The sequence below is a fragment of the Diabrotica undecimpunctata genome, chromosome 1, assembly GCF_040954645.1.
Source record: "Diabrotica undecimpunctata isolate CICGRU chromosome 1, icDiaUnde3, whole genome shotgun sequence".
Taxonomy (NCBI): domain Eukaryota; kingdom Metazoa; phylum Arthropoda; class Insecta; order Coleoptera; family Chrysomelidae; genus Diabrotica; species Diabrotica undecimpunctata.
Window position 1 is genome coordinate 153,830,571 of NC_092803.1, and position 16,923 is coordinate 153,847,493.

General features: G+C 32.9%; 1 protein-coding gene across 1 annotated transcript; it reads right to left on the minus strand.

Annotated features, from left to right (window-relative positions):
- Nucleotides 1–1,414: 1,414 nt before the first annotated feature.
- Nucleotides 1,415–15,276, minus strand: LOC140440921 (uncharacterized). Its single transcript, XM_072531280.1, has 3 exons — nt 15,120–15,276; nt 7,238–9,882; nt 1,415–2,257 (listed from the first exon to the last, which is right to left on the minus strand). Exons 2-3 carry the CDS (start codon nt 7,246–7,248, stop codon nt 1,624–1,626), a joined length of 645 nt encoding a protein of 214 aa, XP_072387381.1. The 5' UTR covers nt 7,249–9,882; nt 15,120–15,276; the 3' UTR covers nt 1,415–1,623.
- Between the last annotated feature and the right edge of the window lie 1,647 nt (nt 15,277–16,923).

Below are 16,923 nucleotides of genomic sequence, written 5' to 3' on the forward strand. Positions count from 1 at the left end.
AAAGCATCCTAAATTTTTTGAATCAATATTTTAGTTATTCCATTGTTGCATATAAAATTATTGTCACACGATTGGACGGATATTATCATATCGATAACAATAAATATCAACTATTACCACAAAAAAGATACAATTATGGGCTTTCTAACTCTGTCTTAATGTATAATAGAAGACATCATTTCAGTCAAAACATTTACAAAGTTCGGCCATAAAAACATATTCCTACCAAACCGTTAAGTCCCATTTTATCGTCGTTTATTTTCTTTTCATGACAATGTGCGTTTTCAAACGAAATCTTGACTCATCAGTAAATAGTCGGTATGTTAGTTTATCGCGTGGACAGTGTAGGGGAAGTATGCCTATGATGGCATACCTAACTTCACCTCTCGTTTTTTTTATTAAAATACATGATCATATTTGTTACAATTTTTTTTCTAGTTTAGTTGAATATACCAATTAAGCTGGACATATAAAGGTCAAACGGAATGTGGATTTTTATATTAAAAAATTGAAATCAAAAATGTCAAGTGTGCCATCATAGGCACATTCCTTGCCTATGATGGCATGGCTGCACAGTATAATAGAAAAAAATATGTTTTAGTGGAACTTTCTCATTTTATTCAAAGAGAACAGTAATACAACAAATAAAAAAGTAACACATTAAAAAAATTAAGAACATAAATCACAATAAAATATCTTACATTTTTTATCGACTCCAGCGCATTCAGAGTGACATCAGGATTGGCACTCCTGACATTAAATTCCAGCATTCTTTCGATTTTGAGAGGGAATACAGGCCATAACAAAAAAAGCAAGCGACGTCGGAATCATTATCTTCAAAATTTTCGTTATTGCTCGCGGATTCCTGTTCCTTCTCATCATTTCTCTCTATCCCTTCTTTTGCCATTCGGTATAATGTTCGTTTTTCAGGAAAAGTGTCATCCAAAGATTTCCGTTCTAATCCACTGTTGTACGTAGCTTTTCCTTTAGGTTCTATCTTCTGTTTTATTTGTCGTTTAACTTTGTTTGCTAGTTTTCTTCGTTCTACATTTTCTTTTTCAACAACCTTATCTTTCAATTCTTAAATTTCAGGGGTTGAATTTGTTACCCCTCTTTTCCACGCTTCTTTTGTTTTTTTGTGTTTGACTGCAAAACACTTGGAATGGGTGATAAATGTTGGATTGCTTTGTGAAGAGTATCCTGTTGAGTATTTTCTAGAAGGACCCGTTGGCAGTCTTTAGGTGGGTGATTTTGTCCACTTTCTAGGTATTCTTCTAGATTACAATCTGGATTGTTTAGATGGATGTTTTGAGTTCGATCTTGATTGCTTTCTATAGGTTTATCTGTAACCAATGATGAAGCGAAAAAGCCCACGTCAAGTGGCTGCACCTGGTGGGAACAGTGTGGTGGAAAGCAGAAAAGTACAATACCATTCTCTTTTGCAACTTGTAAGACTTCCAGTCTCTTATGACTACTGTGACCATCTAACAATAATAATATGTTTTTCTCATTCGAAGCTTTGGTATAGTGAATAAAATGTTTAAGCCATTGAACAAAAATGTCTAAAGACATCCACCCTTTCTCCTGACAAAAAGCAACACTTCCCGGTGGGGCAGCGTCCATTCATTCATGTTTGAACCTTTTTCTGGGAAAAATAAATGCAGGTGGTACAAAAGTACCAATTGCATTCATTGAACATACAACTGTTAAATGCTGACCTCGTTCCGCAGTGCTCAGTGTTCCAACTTGTTTCCGTCCCTTGATTGCAAACACTTTTTGAGGCCTTGTTTGAACAGTACTAAGACCTGATTCATCAACGAGAGATGTATTTTCTGGTGTTCTGAGTGAAATGGTACTACTTCTTTTTAAAAAAACCCTCACCCACTTCCATCCAGCAAGACGAGACGTTTTGTTGAATTTGTGTTTGATGTTATTTCTCTCAGCAAGTTCGAAAACTAATCGTCTCAAATTTAGCGTTGTGAGACCAAAAAATCTTGTTTCCATATTAATCACATAAGTAGCTAACTCTTGCTCAAGATGAGGAGGTAGTGTAATTCTTCGGCCACCCAAATCTCCTTTTCTTCCACTGAAGTTGTTTGCAAAACGTCTACGGAGTGTCGTAGCCGGAACATTAAAAGTTTTGGAAGCCAACAGCCATCCCATCTTCTTTTCTTGGATGTGTTGAATTGCCATATTCATGTTCTCTTCCAACCACTCCTGCCTATGTTTCTTGGTAGACGCCATATTAACAAAGGCCCTGCAACAAAACAAAGCTTTTATATCTGATATCAGGAGATATTCTACTGTTTAAGGTATAACTAGATAACGACAATCCAATTTTTAAGGATTTAACCTTTAAGAATATTTCAGATATACACTTAAATTTACTGTTGAAGATTTTGTGCGATTTGAAAGCTCCAAATTTGGAATTTCTACACATTTTGGAATTTTGGGAAAAATTGGAATTTGTACACAATAATCTTGTGAATGATTCTGAAAAATTGATGTAACGATAAATGGTTCATATTTAATATTATTCTTGTAGAATTTATTGGCTATATTAGGATTAAGGAAAGATCAAGTGGCTCCTGTATCAATAAGAAGTTTAAGAGGAGGATTTTGAATTTTAATGTAAAAAAACTCTCTTTTGTCAGCATAGGAATGCAATTCTACTACGTTTCTTCTTTTTCGTCTTGAAACGTTTGAAAATTTACATCTTCTTCATATTCTTGGCTTTCTTGTTCATATACATAACAGCTTCACATACTCGTACAAGTATGGGAAGAGTTCAGAAAATGTTTAGGCATTTATTAACATACTAACATTATTGTATTTCGATGTAACATTGTAAGCAATGCTTGATAAAACTATAGGAAAGCATGACTGGCTTTTGGATTTGCCAGTGCCTTTAACTTATGAAAAAAATTTTCTCCTTAGAACTTTGAGACTCTGACACTTGTTATTTTCAATCATTTGTTGATTTTGTTTACTTTTATGCTTTCGGTTGTCCATCCTAATAGATTTTTGTATTCTTTTACTTATCTCTCTAAGTTCATGATGTTGTGTACTTCTATTACTTAGTACTTTTATTTTCTTTTCCATTAATGTTTGTGTTTCTTTCGTTACATGACTTTTTTTGTCAATGTATCGTATCTTCTGGCTTTGCTCTATACTCTATAGCTTCTATTATAATGCCATTCACGGTTTTGATATTTGGGTCTGTATTCATATAGCTTTTGATAATGCTGTTGATGTGTTCTTCAATTCATTTATATAATTAAGCTCTGTCCAGGTAGGTGTAGACTTCTTTTTATCCTGCGGTATATTTCTTTCCTAATATATCTTTCTATCGACGCTTTCACCATTCTGTGATCGAGAACTGTTGAAAATTGGTTCAGGCCTGTAACATCTTTAAAGATTTGCCTCTTGTCAGTGATCATAAAATCGATCTCGTTACTAGTTTTTTCATTCGGGCTCTACCACGTCCATCTCCGATGTTCTTTTTTGTAGAAGAAGCTGTTCATTTGGAATAGATTTTTTTCCAGCAGGAAAGTAAAGTTTCACCATGCTCGTTTCGGTTTCCCATACCAAAATTTCCCAGTGATGTTTTCGTCTTATCTGCCTTTATCCCCATTTTAGCGATGAAGTCACGTTGAAGTTTAGATTAAGTGTGCTTTTGCATCGTTTAGGCCTAAAGTAATGTCATCGTAGAATTCTTTTATTTCATAGTCGGCATGGCAATTTGTTGGGGCATATACTTGTACGATTTTTCAACTATATCTTTCACACAGTTTTAGGATTAAAGAAGCTACTCTAGTAGAGAAACTTTTATTGATATAATGCTGTTTTCATGTTTTTTTTATACGAAGAAGCCAACGCCTCCCGTTGTTTTAGTGTTACTACCGATCTGATAAAATAATTGACCCGATTTCGGATTTTAAAGGCTTTCTCCTCATTGGTTTACCTCGCTAACGCCCATAAAATCCAATTTAATTTTCGACATTTCTGCTTTCATCTATATGCTTCTTTCTTCTGTTGCTAGGGATCTAGCATTATATTTTAGCGACGGGTTTCAAGGGTTTTCTAAGTTTGGTATGTTTAATTGTCAGAATCTTGTCCCCCCAGAATCCATGGGACAGACTAGCAGTTTAGTGCGAGATTCTGAAAATTTTTTTCTACTCGCTTGAAGTAATACATGTTGAGATAATGAGATGCAGACTCTTATGAAACCGAAATACGAAGTAAAATAAGAATGAGTCGATTATCAAAACTATGGAAAGATTGCTCCTTGTCCAAGAACACCAGAATGAAATTGGTATCTTATAATTAGTAACTGTTCCGAAACGTGGACAATGAAATCGGACGATAGGAAAATAATTGACGCCTTCGAGATGTGGTGTCAGAGAATGCTTCAGATATCATGGACAGAGCATTAAATCCTTCGTTCAGACTCAACTCTCGTCTGTTAATCTAACAGGCGCCATAAAGTTTGTTGGACATATTGTAAGTAGAACTGATGAAAATCTTGAGAGACTTATAATTTCGAGAAAAGTTGAAGGCTGCAAAGGCAGACTTACCTACTCGATGGACAGATTAAGTGTAGAAAGCCAGTGGCACGACATTCTCTGAATCCATGAGTCAGAATTGAAGCCGACTAAAAAAATATAGATACTAGTACAGCAGAAAATCATGATCACTTCTTCTTCTTCTTCAAGTGCCATCTCCGCGGCGGAGGTCGGCAATCATCATAGCTATTCGGACTTTTGAGACGGCTGCTCTGAAAAGTTCATTTGATGTACATCCGTACCACTCTCTCAGGTTGCGCAGCCATGACATTCTACGCCTCCCTATGCTTCTCTTTCCTTGGATCTTTCCCTGCATAATCAGTTGGAGCAAGGTGTATTTCTCTCCACGTGTAATATGTCCGAGATATTCTAATTTTCCATAAAATAATAATTCTAAGATTCCATTCCATAAAATAAAGTCGAAAAAACATAGCACCTCGCCAACCTAACTCTTGGTTCCAGTTTTAAATACCTGGTACATAGCACTCTTCTCATTTTGTTGAAATTTGCTCTAGCCTTTTCTATTCTTATTTTGATCTCCTGATTGTAATCATTTGTGGAGTTAATCATTGTTCCCAGGTATGCATATTTGTCCACTTGTTCGACGTTGGTTCCGTTTATTAGAAGATTCCTGTTATTTCTTTGAGTTTTCGATATTCTCATAAATTTCGTCTTCTTGACATTCATTGTTAGAACTCCATTTACCTTTATTCCAGCTGTTTCACACTCAAGAGCTTTTTTCAGGACCTCTTCGGAGTAGGCATTAAAAAGAATTGGCGACAATACGCATCCGTCTTACTCCACATCTAATTTCAATTTCTTCTGACAGCTGTTCGTTAACACGTACTTTTGCTCGCTGTTTATAGTATAAATTGGATATGATCCTGAGGTCGTTGTAGTCAATCTTCTTTGATTTCAGGACATTCATTAATTGTTTATGTCGTACTTTATCGAATGCTTTATTATAGTCAATAAAACATGCGTATATATCTTGATTGACCTTCCAGGTATCTTTGTATTAGTACCTATATTAAGTGAAAAAAGAGCTTCACGTGTTCCTATGCCTTTGCGAAAACCAAATTGTATATTATTAACGTCTATGTCCAGTTTTTAATATATTCGGTTATGGATGATTTTAAGTAGTAACTATAGTATATGAGACATTAAGCTAATGGTGCGGTAATCGCTGCATTCTCTTGCGTTTTTCTTTTTGGGAGACAAATAAAAATAGATGTTAACCACTCTTTGGGTAATACGCCTGAACTATAAATTTGGTTCAAGAGTGTCACTAAAACATCAATGTGCTTCTCATCTAGAATTTTTAGAATTTCTGTAGGAATCATATCAGGTCCTTTTCCCACTCTTCATTGTTTTTAATGCGTGTAATATTTCTTCTTTTGTAATATATGGACCTATTTCTTCTGACGTAAGTTCTATGTGCTCCAGATCTCCTCTTTCATCATCGAACAATTCGTCGATATATTCTGTCCATCTTTGTACTTTCTCGTCCGTATGTGTTATAGCAGTACCGTGTCTATCCAGAATTGCACAAGTGGGATTTTGTTTTCTTAGTCTTGCCAGTTCTTTGACTTGTGTATGATCAGATCTACTAGTAATGGGGATCCAGAGTTTCCCCATGATCACTAGTAATGGGGAAACGACTAGAGAGAACATGTGTGGAAGTACGGCCTCTAAATTAGCAAGAAAATAAAGATATAAAAAGAAGAAGATTCTCAAATATCAAAATTATTTTTGGACAGGACAACTTTTGGGGAAAAACTTTGGCAGCAGTAATGGCATCTACAGGAGCCACAAGCTATGAAAGATATGAAATATTACTGCCTGGCTTTAAAATTATGACGATTTGAGAAGGCACTAGGAGAGAAATTAAAATATCACAATGTATGTGCCTATATGGTTTAAACTATTCAAGGAGAAACTGACATTCGGGTACCATCTCAAGGCTGTTTAAAAGGCTTGAGAGTCATCTGCACAAAATACCACGTTTTTTGGATTGCGGATGGAATTCAAACTGAGTTAGAAAGAATTGAAAGTCTATTCGTGATCATTTTGTAAGTAATTTATAGATTGATGATAATAGACTTATTAATCTAAGTTATTTAGTAAAGTGTCCTTTTTGTATAGGATAGAATAAATATATTTTATTTGATATTTTATTTTCCAGTAATTTTTAGGGATATGTTCGTTGTTTTTTATTAATTTTTTCGTCATATGGTATATATAGTCTGAGATTGTTAAAGTCGTTGTTTACGTTTTTCTTTTGTTTTTTTTTAATTTGTTTATTATTTTGCTTTTAATATCCTATGGTCACTTCCGGTCAGTCACGCACCAAGAATTTTTATAGGGGAGAGGGGGTTGGTTGGGCACCGACATTTTTTTTATGCTACCTCCATTTTGAGTCCTTGCAGAGGAGCACAACCCGTGATAGTTCACAAGGCCACCAGAGATACAGTCCTGTAGGCGCATGCTACTCGCAACAGACTCGTTCTGTCTACTCTTATCGTGAGCCCAATATTAGGTATCTAAATCTAAATATAATGAAAAATATTAATTTAAATCTCAAACTGTATTTTAAATAATAATTTGTAAACAAATTAAATTTATAATAAAATGTCTAAACGGCGTTGCTTTAGAGCCATATGGTTTATTACCTCTTCTTCATCTATTGGAATATCCTGATATATAAACATCAAAGCTTAAACGGTTTAGTCATCATCATTATTGGTGCTACAGCCCTATAAAAGAGCCTCGACCTTCCCAAGTCTATTACTTCAGTCAGTTCTATTCATTGCCAACTGCTGCCAGATTGCTGCGCCTATTTGTCTACCATCCTCATCTACACCATCTCTCCATCTGAGTTTTGGCCTACCCCTACTTCTACTTCCTACAGGTTGCGACATAGGGATTCTTCTAGTAGGGTTGTTCTGCTGTGATCTTGCCAGATGTCCTGCCCATCTTAGTCTTCCTATTTTTATAAAGAATACTACGTCTTTACCACCAAATATATGTTTATATCTGTGATATATCTCTTAGTTGTACCTCCTTCTCCAAACACCATTTTCACAGATGCCACCGAATATTCTTCTCAGGATCCTTCATTCAAATATAAGCAGGAGATTTTCATCTGCCCTGGAAATGGTCCATGTCTCCGACCCATATGTCAACACTGGTTGTATAAGGGTTTTGTATATGGTTATTTTTGTTTTTTGGCTTAAGTTTCTGCTTCTCATATGTCTACTCAGTCCAAAATAGCATTTGTTTGCTAGGATTATTCTTCGCTTGATTTCTTCCGTCATGACGTTCTCCTTGGTGATCAGGGAGCCTAAGTATGTAAATTTGTCCACCGCTTCAAAGGTAGAATTATCAACCGTGAATTGGTGGCCGATGCGTCTGGCTCTATTGTTAGGTGTTGATGCCATTATCTTAGTTTTATCTTCATTTACTTGCAGGCCCATATTTTTTGAGGCGTTTGACAAGGTGGTATACATTTCTTCTAGCTTGCGTGTTATGCGGGGAAACTAGGTCGACATCATCTGCATATGCCAAAATTTGGGATGATTTATTAAAAATGTTTCCTCTGTTGTCTATTTGGGCATTCCTGACCGCCTTTTCCAGAGCTATGTTGAAGGGAGACACGCCAGCACATTTCTCTGTCGCAGCCCAACATGCGTTTCAAATGCCTGTGATTGTTTGCCCTGTATTTCGACTTTGCAAACAACTATACGCATTGTAGCCTTAACCAATCTTATCAGTTTATCGGGAATGTGGAATTCATCCATGGCTTCATACAATTTATTTCTTAGGAGACTATCATAGGCCGATTTGAAGTCTACGAAAAAACGGTTTAGTCTCTCTTCGCTAATATAATTTCTTAAATAAGTCTTTAGTACTTTCAGCGATAAAAATAACCTTTCACATGTACAGGTCGTTACAGGTAATTTAATTATTAAATTAGCGTTTTGTATTTTTTGTATTGTGTGTGAAAGACAAGTTACATTTTCCTACTATTCTTTATATATTTTTTACTTTATATGCCCTGGAGGGGGTTTAACCCTCCAAAACCCAACCTGGGTGCGCCACTGCTTCCAGTGTTTAATAAGTTGAGCACTGTGACATCTTTTATTATTCGTTTTTCTTAGAATTTTTTATACGAAATCGTCTGTTATAAACCGTTCGTACTGAAGTCAGTTGGTTTATTGTACATCTATTATTTCTTCATGGTACCCATTCCAGGATTTTGTACTCCTGTACCAGCTTGTAGAGGTCTAGTGATGGGTTATATATTTTTGGAGTCATTTGGTCATCTCCAAAAAGTGTTTCCGACTGCGATCTCAAGTCTCGCAGTCATGCGAGATATGGTTAACTGTTTTAAGTTCTTAGCTACAGATTCATTTATTCAGAGAATTAAGATTTTCTTAAGATAGTCCATTTTATTTTTTGATTTTCTATTTGGACTGGAATCTCCATTTCCTTTGTGTTTTTTTGTCGAAAAAAGTATTTATTAAAAATGACCTCCCGTTTTCTATGAAATTTGAAAGTATTACACCTCTTTGGTTTTTGTTAACTACACTAAATTTTGCTATTAACTATCAACATATCAACAATTGAAAACTCCTTAATTAGGGTGTAGGTTCATTTATTTTCTCATCATTATCATCTGTATTGGTGGATACATTTGAATAACTTTGAGTTTTTTTTTTCTGTAGATTTTAGTGTGATAAGTCAGATTTGCCGTAGCAGCTGATGACTGACTGTAGGTACTATTCTTGGATGTATAAGAAAGCCTTTTACCCGTTGTCTTTCGTTTTCTGGACTTGTCTGGTTTTCATTAAAAAATATTAAGATGCTATAAAAGACAGCATTTATAACTAGGAAATCGTTGGTGAAAATTGAATTGTAAAATATAAAGTATTGTACTTATATTTACTGGAAACTAGTACGATTTTTTATTTTGATACGCAATAAAAACAAGAATATAAAACCAATTCCTCTTATTATTTAACACAGTAAGCAACAAAATTTATAACATATTTTAACCAACTTTTTAACAAAAAAACTACAAAAGAAAAACTAAAATCAGTTTGTCGCAATTAAATTTTGGGACAAGCGCTAGGACGTACGCAACCACCAACAATGCCAATATCATTGTAGATGAAACCTTCGTCACATCTGCATGTCGGTTTGCAGTCTTTTGTGCATGGTTTGTCAGAACATTCCGGTTTCCTATTCCTACAGGTTGGATCAGGACATGGGCATGGGGTACATCCTTGATGTGAATTTGCAGGACATTTCTTTTCTAAAAAGAATTTAAACAGTGGATTAATAAAAAAACGTTATGTCACAGAAATAAATGTAAACCTAATGTTTAATATAATATATTTTATTCTTTATTTTTAATATATATATATATATATATATATATATATATATATATATATATATATATATATATATATATATATATATATATATATGATTGGTGTTTATAGAAAATAATTTATAAGTTACACTACCAGATAATATTAGATATAAAAAGTATTTGGTTATTTTAATAAGTTATATACTAGAGAATTTTATAAAAATATATTTATGTGAGGGCATTTTTAAATATAATAATTGTAAAAAGTTGTATTTTAATAATTATAATATTGTAGATATATTTAAGTGAGCCATGTGCATAGGCAACCAACTATACAATGAAGTGACGTTTAAGTAATGGTTGCGAATATAAAGTGTGGTTATAATAATATGTTGTTTAAAATGTGTAGTTTATTAAATTAGAGTGTTAGTTACTAATTTAAGTGTATATTCTGATCTGAAAAGCCTAAATGTCAACAAAATTCTCGATAGAAAAGTAAGGAATTCTCTAGATCACCGGAGATGGCTTTGTTTGCGAAATGGATTGTTCCAGAAAATTCAGACAGGTAAGAGATGGAACAAATCGAACATGATTTCTTGCGAGATGATTCTGGAACATGGAAAAAGATATAAATACCCGGTGATTTGGATTCAAGATGTCCAGTCAAGTTTAGTAAGAAAGTTAGTTACAGTTATGAAATCAGTATAAAGTCAGTCAGAAGGTCCAATTGTTCAATATAGTGAGTTAAATGAAGATTAAGAAACAGTATAAAGAAAATATTTTTGAAGATTAAAAATTATATTATTATTGGAGATTAGTATAAATCAACTTATGATAATTGTATGGTGATTGGATATTGGTATATTGAAAAGAAGAATAAATATAAATATATAATATATTTGGTGATTGGATATTGGTATATTGAAAAGAAGAATAAATATAAATGCTGTTTGATGGTTTGCTTGGTGGTTTATAAATGCTTAAGAAGAAATATATTTTAAATTGGTGGAAGCTGATAATTGGAAAAAGTAATTTCACAAAAACAAGGATAACCGAAGCACGAAGACATTGAGTGGTAATTATAATCTATATAGTGGAAAACAGTTCATTTAGGCATTCAGTGACAGAAAGGTACAAAATTTTGTTAATATAATTTAGTTAGTGTCATAACAATTTCAATTTTGAAGATAGTTTGTTTAAACTTTACATTGTCTATAGAATTTAATTAGTTTCATAAGAATTTCAATTTAAAGATAGTTTATTTTAAATTTACATTGGCTAGGTTAGATATATATGTGTGTTTCATAATAGATATAATAAAGATAATTTAAAAAAGTACTTACAAACTAATTCTTTGAGAACCGCGATAAAAACCTCTCCTTGATAAATTAAGTGAACCGCAAATTCAAAGCCTTTTACTAGGCTCTTGAACGACGCTAGAAGTAGCCTTTTCTTACTCCGATATGCACCTACGGTTCACCCTTGAAAAATACTATCTTTTTCGCTTCTTACGTAGAGAAAAGACGTTTAAATGAAAGTAAAAGATGAATTTAATTTCAATTCGAATTATACCATTGTTCTACAAGTGTTTTGAGTTATTCAACTCCTCATCAGGGACACTTGTGGAAGTTCAAACTCAAATGAAATGCAGTCTAGTATTTGGCCACTATAATTAAAATAACAGCCTGGTACGCTAGCAGCTGCATATATACGATTTTGCGGTTCACCTAATTTGCTATCAAAGAGAGGTCGCTCGACTTCTTGTTACTTCGTACAGATGCCGCTGCTAGCGTACCAGGCTGTTATTTTAATTATAATGGCCATATACTAGACTGCATTTTATTTCAGTTTGAACTTCCACAAGTGTATTTGATGAGGGGTTGAATAACTCGAAACAAGTGTAGAAAAATGGTGGAATTCGAATTGAAATGAAATGCGATCTTTTACTTTCATTTAAAAGTTTTTTCTCTACGTGAAGAGCGAAAAAGCCAGTGTTTTTTAAGATTGAACCGTAGATGTAAATCGGAGTAAAAGGTTATTTCTAGTGTCGTTCAACAGCCTCTAGTGCGGGGTTTTAAATTTGCGGTTCATCTAATTATCAAAGAGAGGTCTCTCGACTTCTTGTTACTTCTTTATATATATATATATATATATATATATATATATATATATATATATATATATATATATATATATATATATATATATATATATATATATATATATATATATATATATGATCACAGTAGTCAGATACCAGTGACGTCTAAGGGCGTCACTGGCATCTGACTACTGTGATAATTTCTATATGCCATCTGACGTCGAAAGAAGTCAAACATCTTAAAAAAACTGAACTTACAATGACCTTCACAAAAAACGTAAAACATTAAAAAAAACTTTATATCTGAACATAAAAAACAAATATTGTTACAACATTAAGTTGTTAATAACGAGCTATTATGCAACAGTCCAAACATAAGCAGGCAGCGTTAGGTCAGAGTTTACATTTATACACTGTTTCTACACGTGATCTCTTCTCAGCACATTTTGCACACCGTTTTTGCATAACTCTTCCTTTTTCCTCGTCTTTTTTTGACGTTTTGTTACAATATCTTGCTTTAAAATTGACAGTTCTTCAGTTAGTTCTGAAGTCAGCATATCTCTAATGACTGATTGATATACGAAAGTCATATAAGCTGATTCGTTTTCCGGATTATTTCTTGTAAAAGATGTGTACATTTTGACTATTGGCTCTGGTTTCATTTTATTGATTCTTTTGTTTAAAACAGCCTCTTGCATATTATTTCTAGTTTCGGTCGATATGTAAAGAACGTCCCTTGTATCCATTTACTTTCCAATTATAGTACACCATCTCTGTATTTTGTAATGGTTTCTACTATTCTTCGACTAGTATTTCTTGTGTAACATCTTTTGGATTATTTTTCTATTAAATATTAGAGTGCCAGTACAATGGATCTTAGAATACAATATCCAGAAGATTCTTGGATAATTCGAAAAAATTGTAGAAATTGTCCATGTAAACAGCGTGCCCAACATTTAGTTTTTCCTGTAATAAATGCCATTCTAGATTTCTATTGCCATTCCTTCCGCAAAAAGATAGATATTGCATATTCGTTGGATTGGTTTTAAACTTGTAAACATTCATCAGTCAGTAACAGTCTAAAATAGTATAAGCGTTTATCACTAGGCGAAGGCACCAGTAACTCTTGATTTTTTGTAAAGGCAATATTCTTGATAGTTGTTGGGTTATGAATAGCAATTGGAGGGCTTTAGATAAAAAACCAGAGTCAAAAATGTATGAATTGAACCTTTACCTAAATGCCGGCAAAACAAGAAGTAATTATGCTTAAAGCTGACTGGCAAAAGAACCTATTTATTTTCACAATTTGTGAACGCCAGAAGTTGACAGTGGCACCTCACAGAAGTAAGACAAAACGCCATTTGGCGACAGTGGCACCTGATTCGCGCACGAAAAACGCCTTTTGGCGACAGGTGGTAGCGAATGTGTTAAGAGCTTACAATTTCTTATAATATTATATAAATATACGATCTTTTGTTTCAAAAATATTTTTTTAATAATATTTAGTGGATTTTAAAGTTGATTTAAAGTTGATTTTAAAGTTGATTGAATTTAAAGTTGATTTGTTCAAGGTTAATAAGAGTATTAGAAAAAATTGTTAATAAATAACAATTTAATGCTGTTTATAAATATTATTTATTTATTATAATTATACTTTAAATAAATAAATGAATAAATAACAATAAAAAGCGACTTAAGATCGAATTAAGCTAATCAAATTTCATCTTTTGTACACAATTTAAACACAATAAGAACCCTAAGTTCAGGTACATTTAAACAAATTGTAATAAATAATAAAAAAATTAATAACAATATTCAAAAACAGTGATTTTCTTGTTCATTTTGAAATAACTTTTTTGTTTATCATCCGATTTTAATTTAGCATATCTCATTTTATGTATCTTTTTTTTCTAAAAAAGTTGTCTGGTAACGTTAAATCTCTAAATAGACAAGTTTTTAAGTTAGGAACAAAATAATGAGTTTGCCGTCTTGATTGTTTATTTAAAAATGGTTTCAGTAAAAAATTGACGAATCCCTAGCTGATAGTGTTTTTGTAATATCTCATACTATTCATTTTAATTGCCAAACCATCTATACAGTTGTCTCGAGTAAAAATCTAACTTAATTATCCTAAAAATAGTTATTGCTCAAGTTGGATATAATGGAGAAATGATATTATTAAAATTGATTGCATAATATATCACATAATGACGGTATTAGATTTCTATTTTGATACAGGGCAGCGACAGCCGCTTATACGTATTTCGACCTCTTTAGGTCTCCTCAGAACGGTATAGCCACTGCTCTGAACCAAAACAAAAATCTCTCCCGTCCTAGACAATAGTTATCAAAATAACTATATACGGACGTAACTACGCCATCTAAAAACAAAAAGAGAAATCAAACGATTTCTACCTAGCGAAACCGAATTCAAATTTTTACCACTGTGTTTCCTAAAACTTGCGAAATAAACAGCTGGATAAATTACTCGGCAAGGGAATCTAAAATTGCATTCCACATGCCGTTCATCCTGGTTAAAATTCGTAGTGAATTCAGTTTCTGGTACTCCAAACGAAGTAAGTAATAAAACATAATGACGGTATTAGATTTCTGTTTTGATACAGGGCAGCGACAGCCGCTTATACGTATTTCGACCTCTTTAGGTTTCCTCAGAACGGTATAGCCACTGCTCTGAACCAAAACAAAAATCTCTCCCGTCCTAGACAATAGTTATCAAAATAACTATATACGGACGTAACTACGCCATCTAAAAACAAAAAGAGAAATCAAACGGTTTCTAGCGAAACCGAATTCAAATTTTCACCACTGTGTTTCCTAAAACTTGCTAAACAAACAGCTGGATAAATTACTCGGCAAGGGAATCTAAAATTGCATTCCACATGCCGTTCATCCTTCGAAAGTTTTAGGAAACACAGTGGTAAAAATTTGAATTCGGTTTCGCTAGGTAGAAATCGTTTGATTTCTCTTTTTGTTTAAAATTGATTATTTTATCCAGTTCTAACCATATATCAAATAACTGATAATAATTTTAGCAAGAAAGAAAGATACATACCTGTCTGTGAAAATACGAAAGTCACAAAGACGCTTAAAACAATGCATAAAACCAAAAACTTCATTTTAAAAATTATTTTTACGTAACTCAGAGCAATAGTGGAAACAAATGTAGTTGCAGTATTTATATAAAAAGATTTTAGAAATAATTATATTCAGTACTTTCCCCTTAACGCTTTAAATATTTATCTATTTAATTAATTCTGCTTAAGCGATATTCATATTCTGTATTCTTGTTGTTGGATTTTTAATGTTTATTTTTTTGTTATTAACGATGTTTGTTGTATGCCTTATCGGGAAATGTAATGTATTATCATTAAACATAATACGAGGAAGGTGAATACCTAAATCAATTTGCAATATTGACAAGGCAAAGATAACCATATTAGTATGTAAAACTTATATTGGATATTAACACACACACAGTCATTTGAAGGGTCTTATATTGACTTAGAAAGCAAGGTACTTACAAAATATAATATCTAAAATGCATATTTTGCATATGTAATGAAAATATTTGGGACCTTGCATATTCATACGAAAGATTCCATAGAATTCATAAAATTTCAGTTTATTTTTAACTACGGATTTTATAAGCAATGAACGGCTAAATTATGAAATACGATTATTATTTCGAAAATGGTTGTTTTTTTAGGAAAATCCCCAAACACGTCGATTTTTTGTGTAAAATATTCATGTTGTAATTTACATCAATCTGCTCATTCCTGACTGCACCAAGATTTTCCGGAGGGAAATCAGCAAGGTGGCTATATAAAAATGCAGTTTGATGCTCCTATTGCAACCTAGAGCAATTTAAAGCTCTCCAAGAGTTGATGGACAATTTCAGCGTAATTCTGTGTTCGTGTATATCCAAGAAAGTCTTTAACAATGTTTTTGAAAGGCCATTCTTTTCAATTTCTGACATTGTTCTGGTAAAATATTTATTTTTAAGTCGCCGCCGAATCTGTGGACCATAAAAAATACCAGCCTCTATTTTTGCAAATGACAATCTAGGAAATGTCGAAAGGGAAACTTGAAGTAGTCTCCTTCTGGGAATATTTGGGACCTTGCATATTTATACAAAAGATTCCATAAGATCCATGAATCTTCAGTTTATTTTAAACTATGGATTTTAAATACAGTAAACGGCTTAATTATGAAATATAATTATCATTTCAAAAATACTTGTTTTTTTAGAAAAATCGCCAATTAGGTCGAAATTTGTTGTAATATTATATCCATGTTATAATACATAGAATGACTCAATCTGCTCATTCCTGACTGCACCAAGATTTTCCGGAAGGAAATCAGCAAGGTGGCTATATAAAAAATGCAGTTTGATGCTCGTGTTGCAACTTAGAGCAGTTTAAAGCTCTCCAAGAGTTGCTAGACAATTTCAGCGTAAATCTGTGTTCGTGTATTTCCAAGAAAGTCTTTAACAATGTTTTTGAAAGCCAACCAAGCATTCTTTTCAATTTCTGACACTGCTCTGCTAAAATATACTCAATGAAATTAGAAGTGTTACACCTAGAAGGAATAAATTCTTGAACTTAACTTTTTGGCAACAAAATGACAACATTTAAAACATGCTATGATAACAATATCAATGTTTTATCTTAAGGCTGTTTTATCGGTGCATCAAAACCTAGAGACAGTGTTTTCTCTGTTATTTACTGACAAAATGTCTCGAAATTTGGACACGTTATTCGAAATTATGTTGCCTTTAAACTGATGGTTTTACTTTTTTTATTTTTTTGAAACTTCTGTTGAAAAATTGGAATATACTGTTTAACGTTCTATTATAA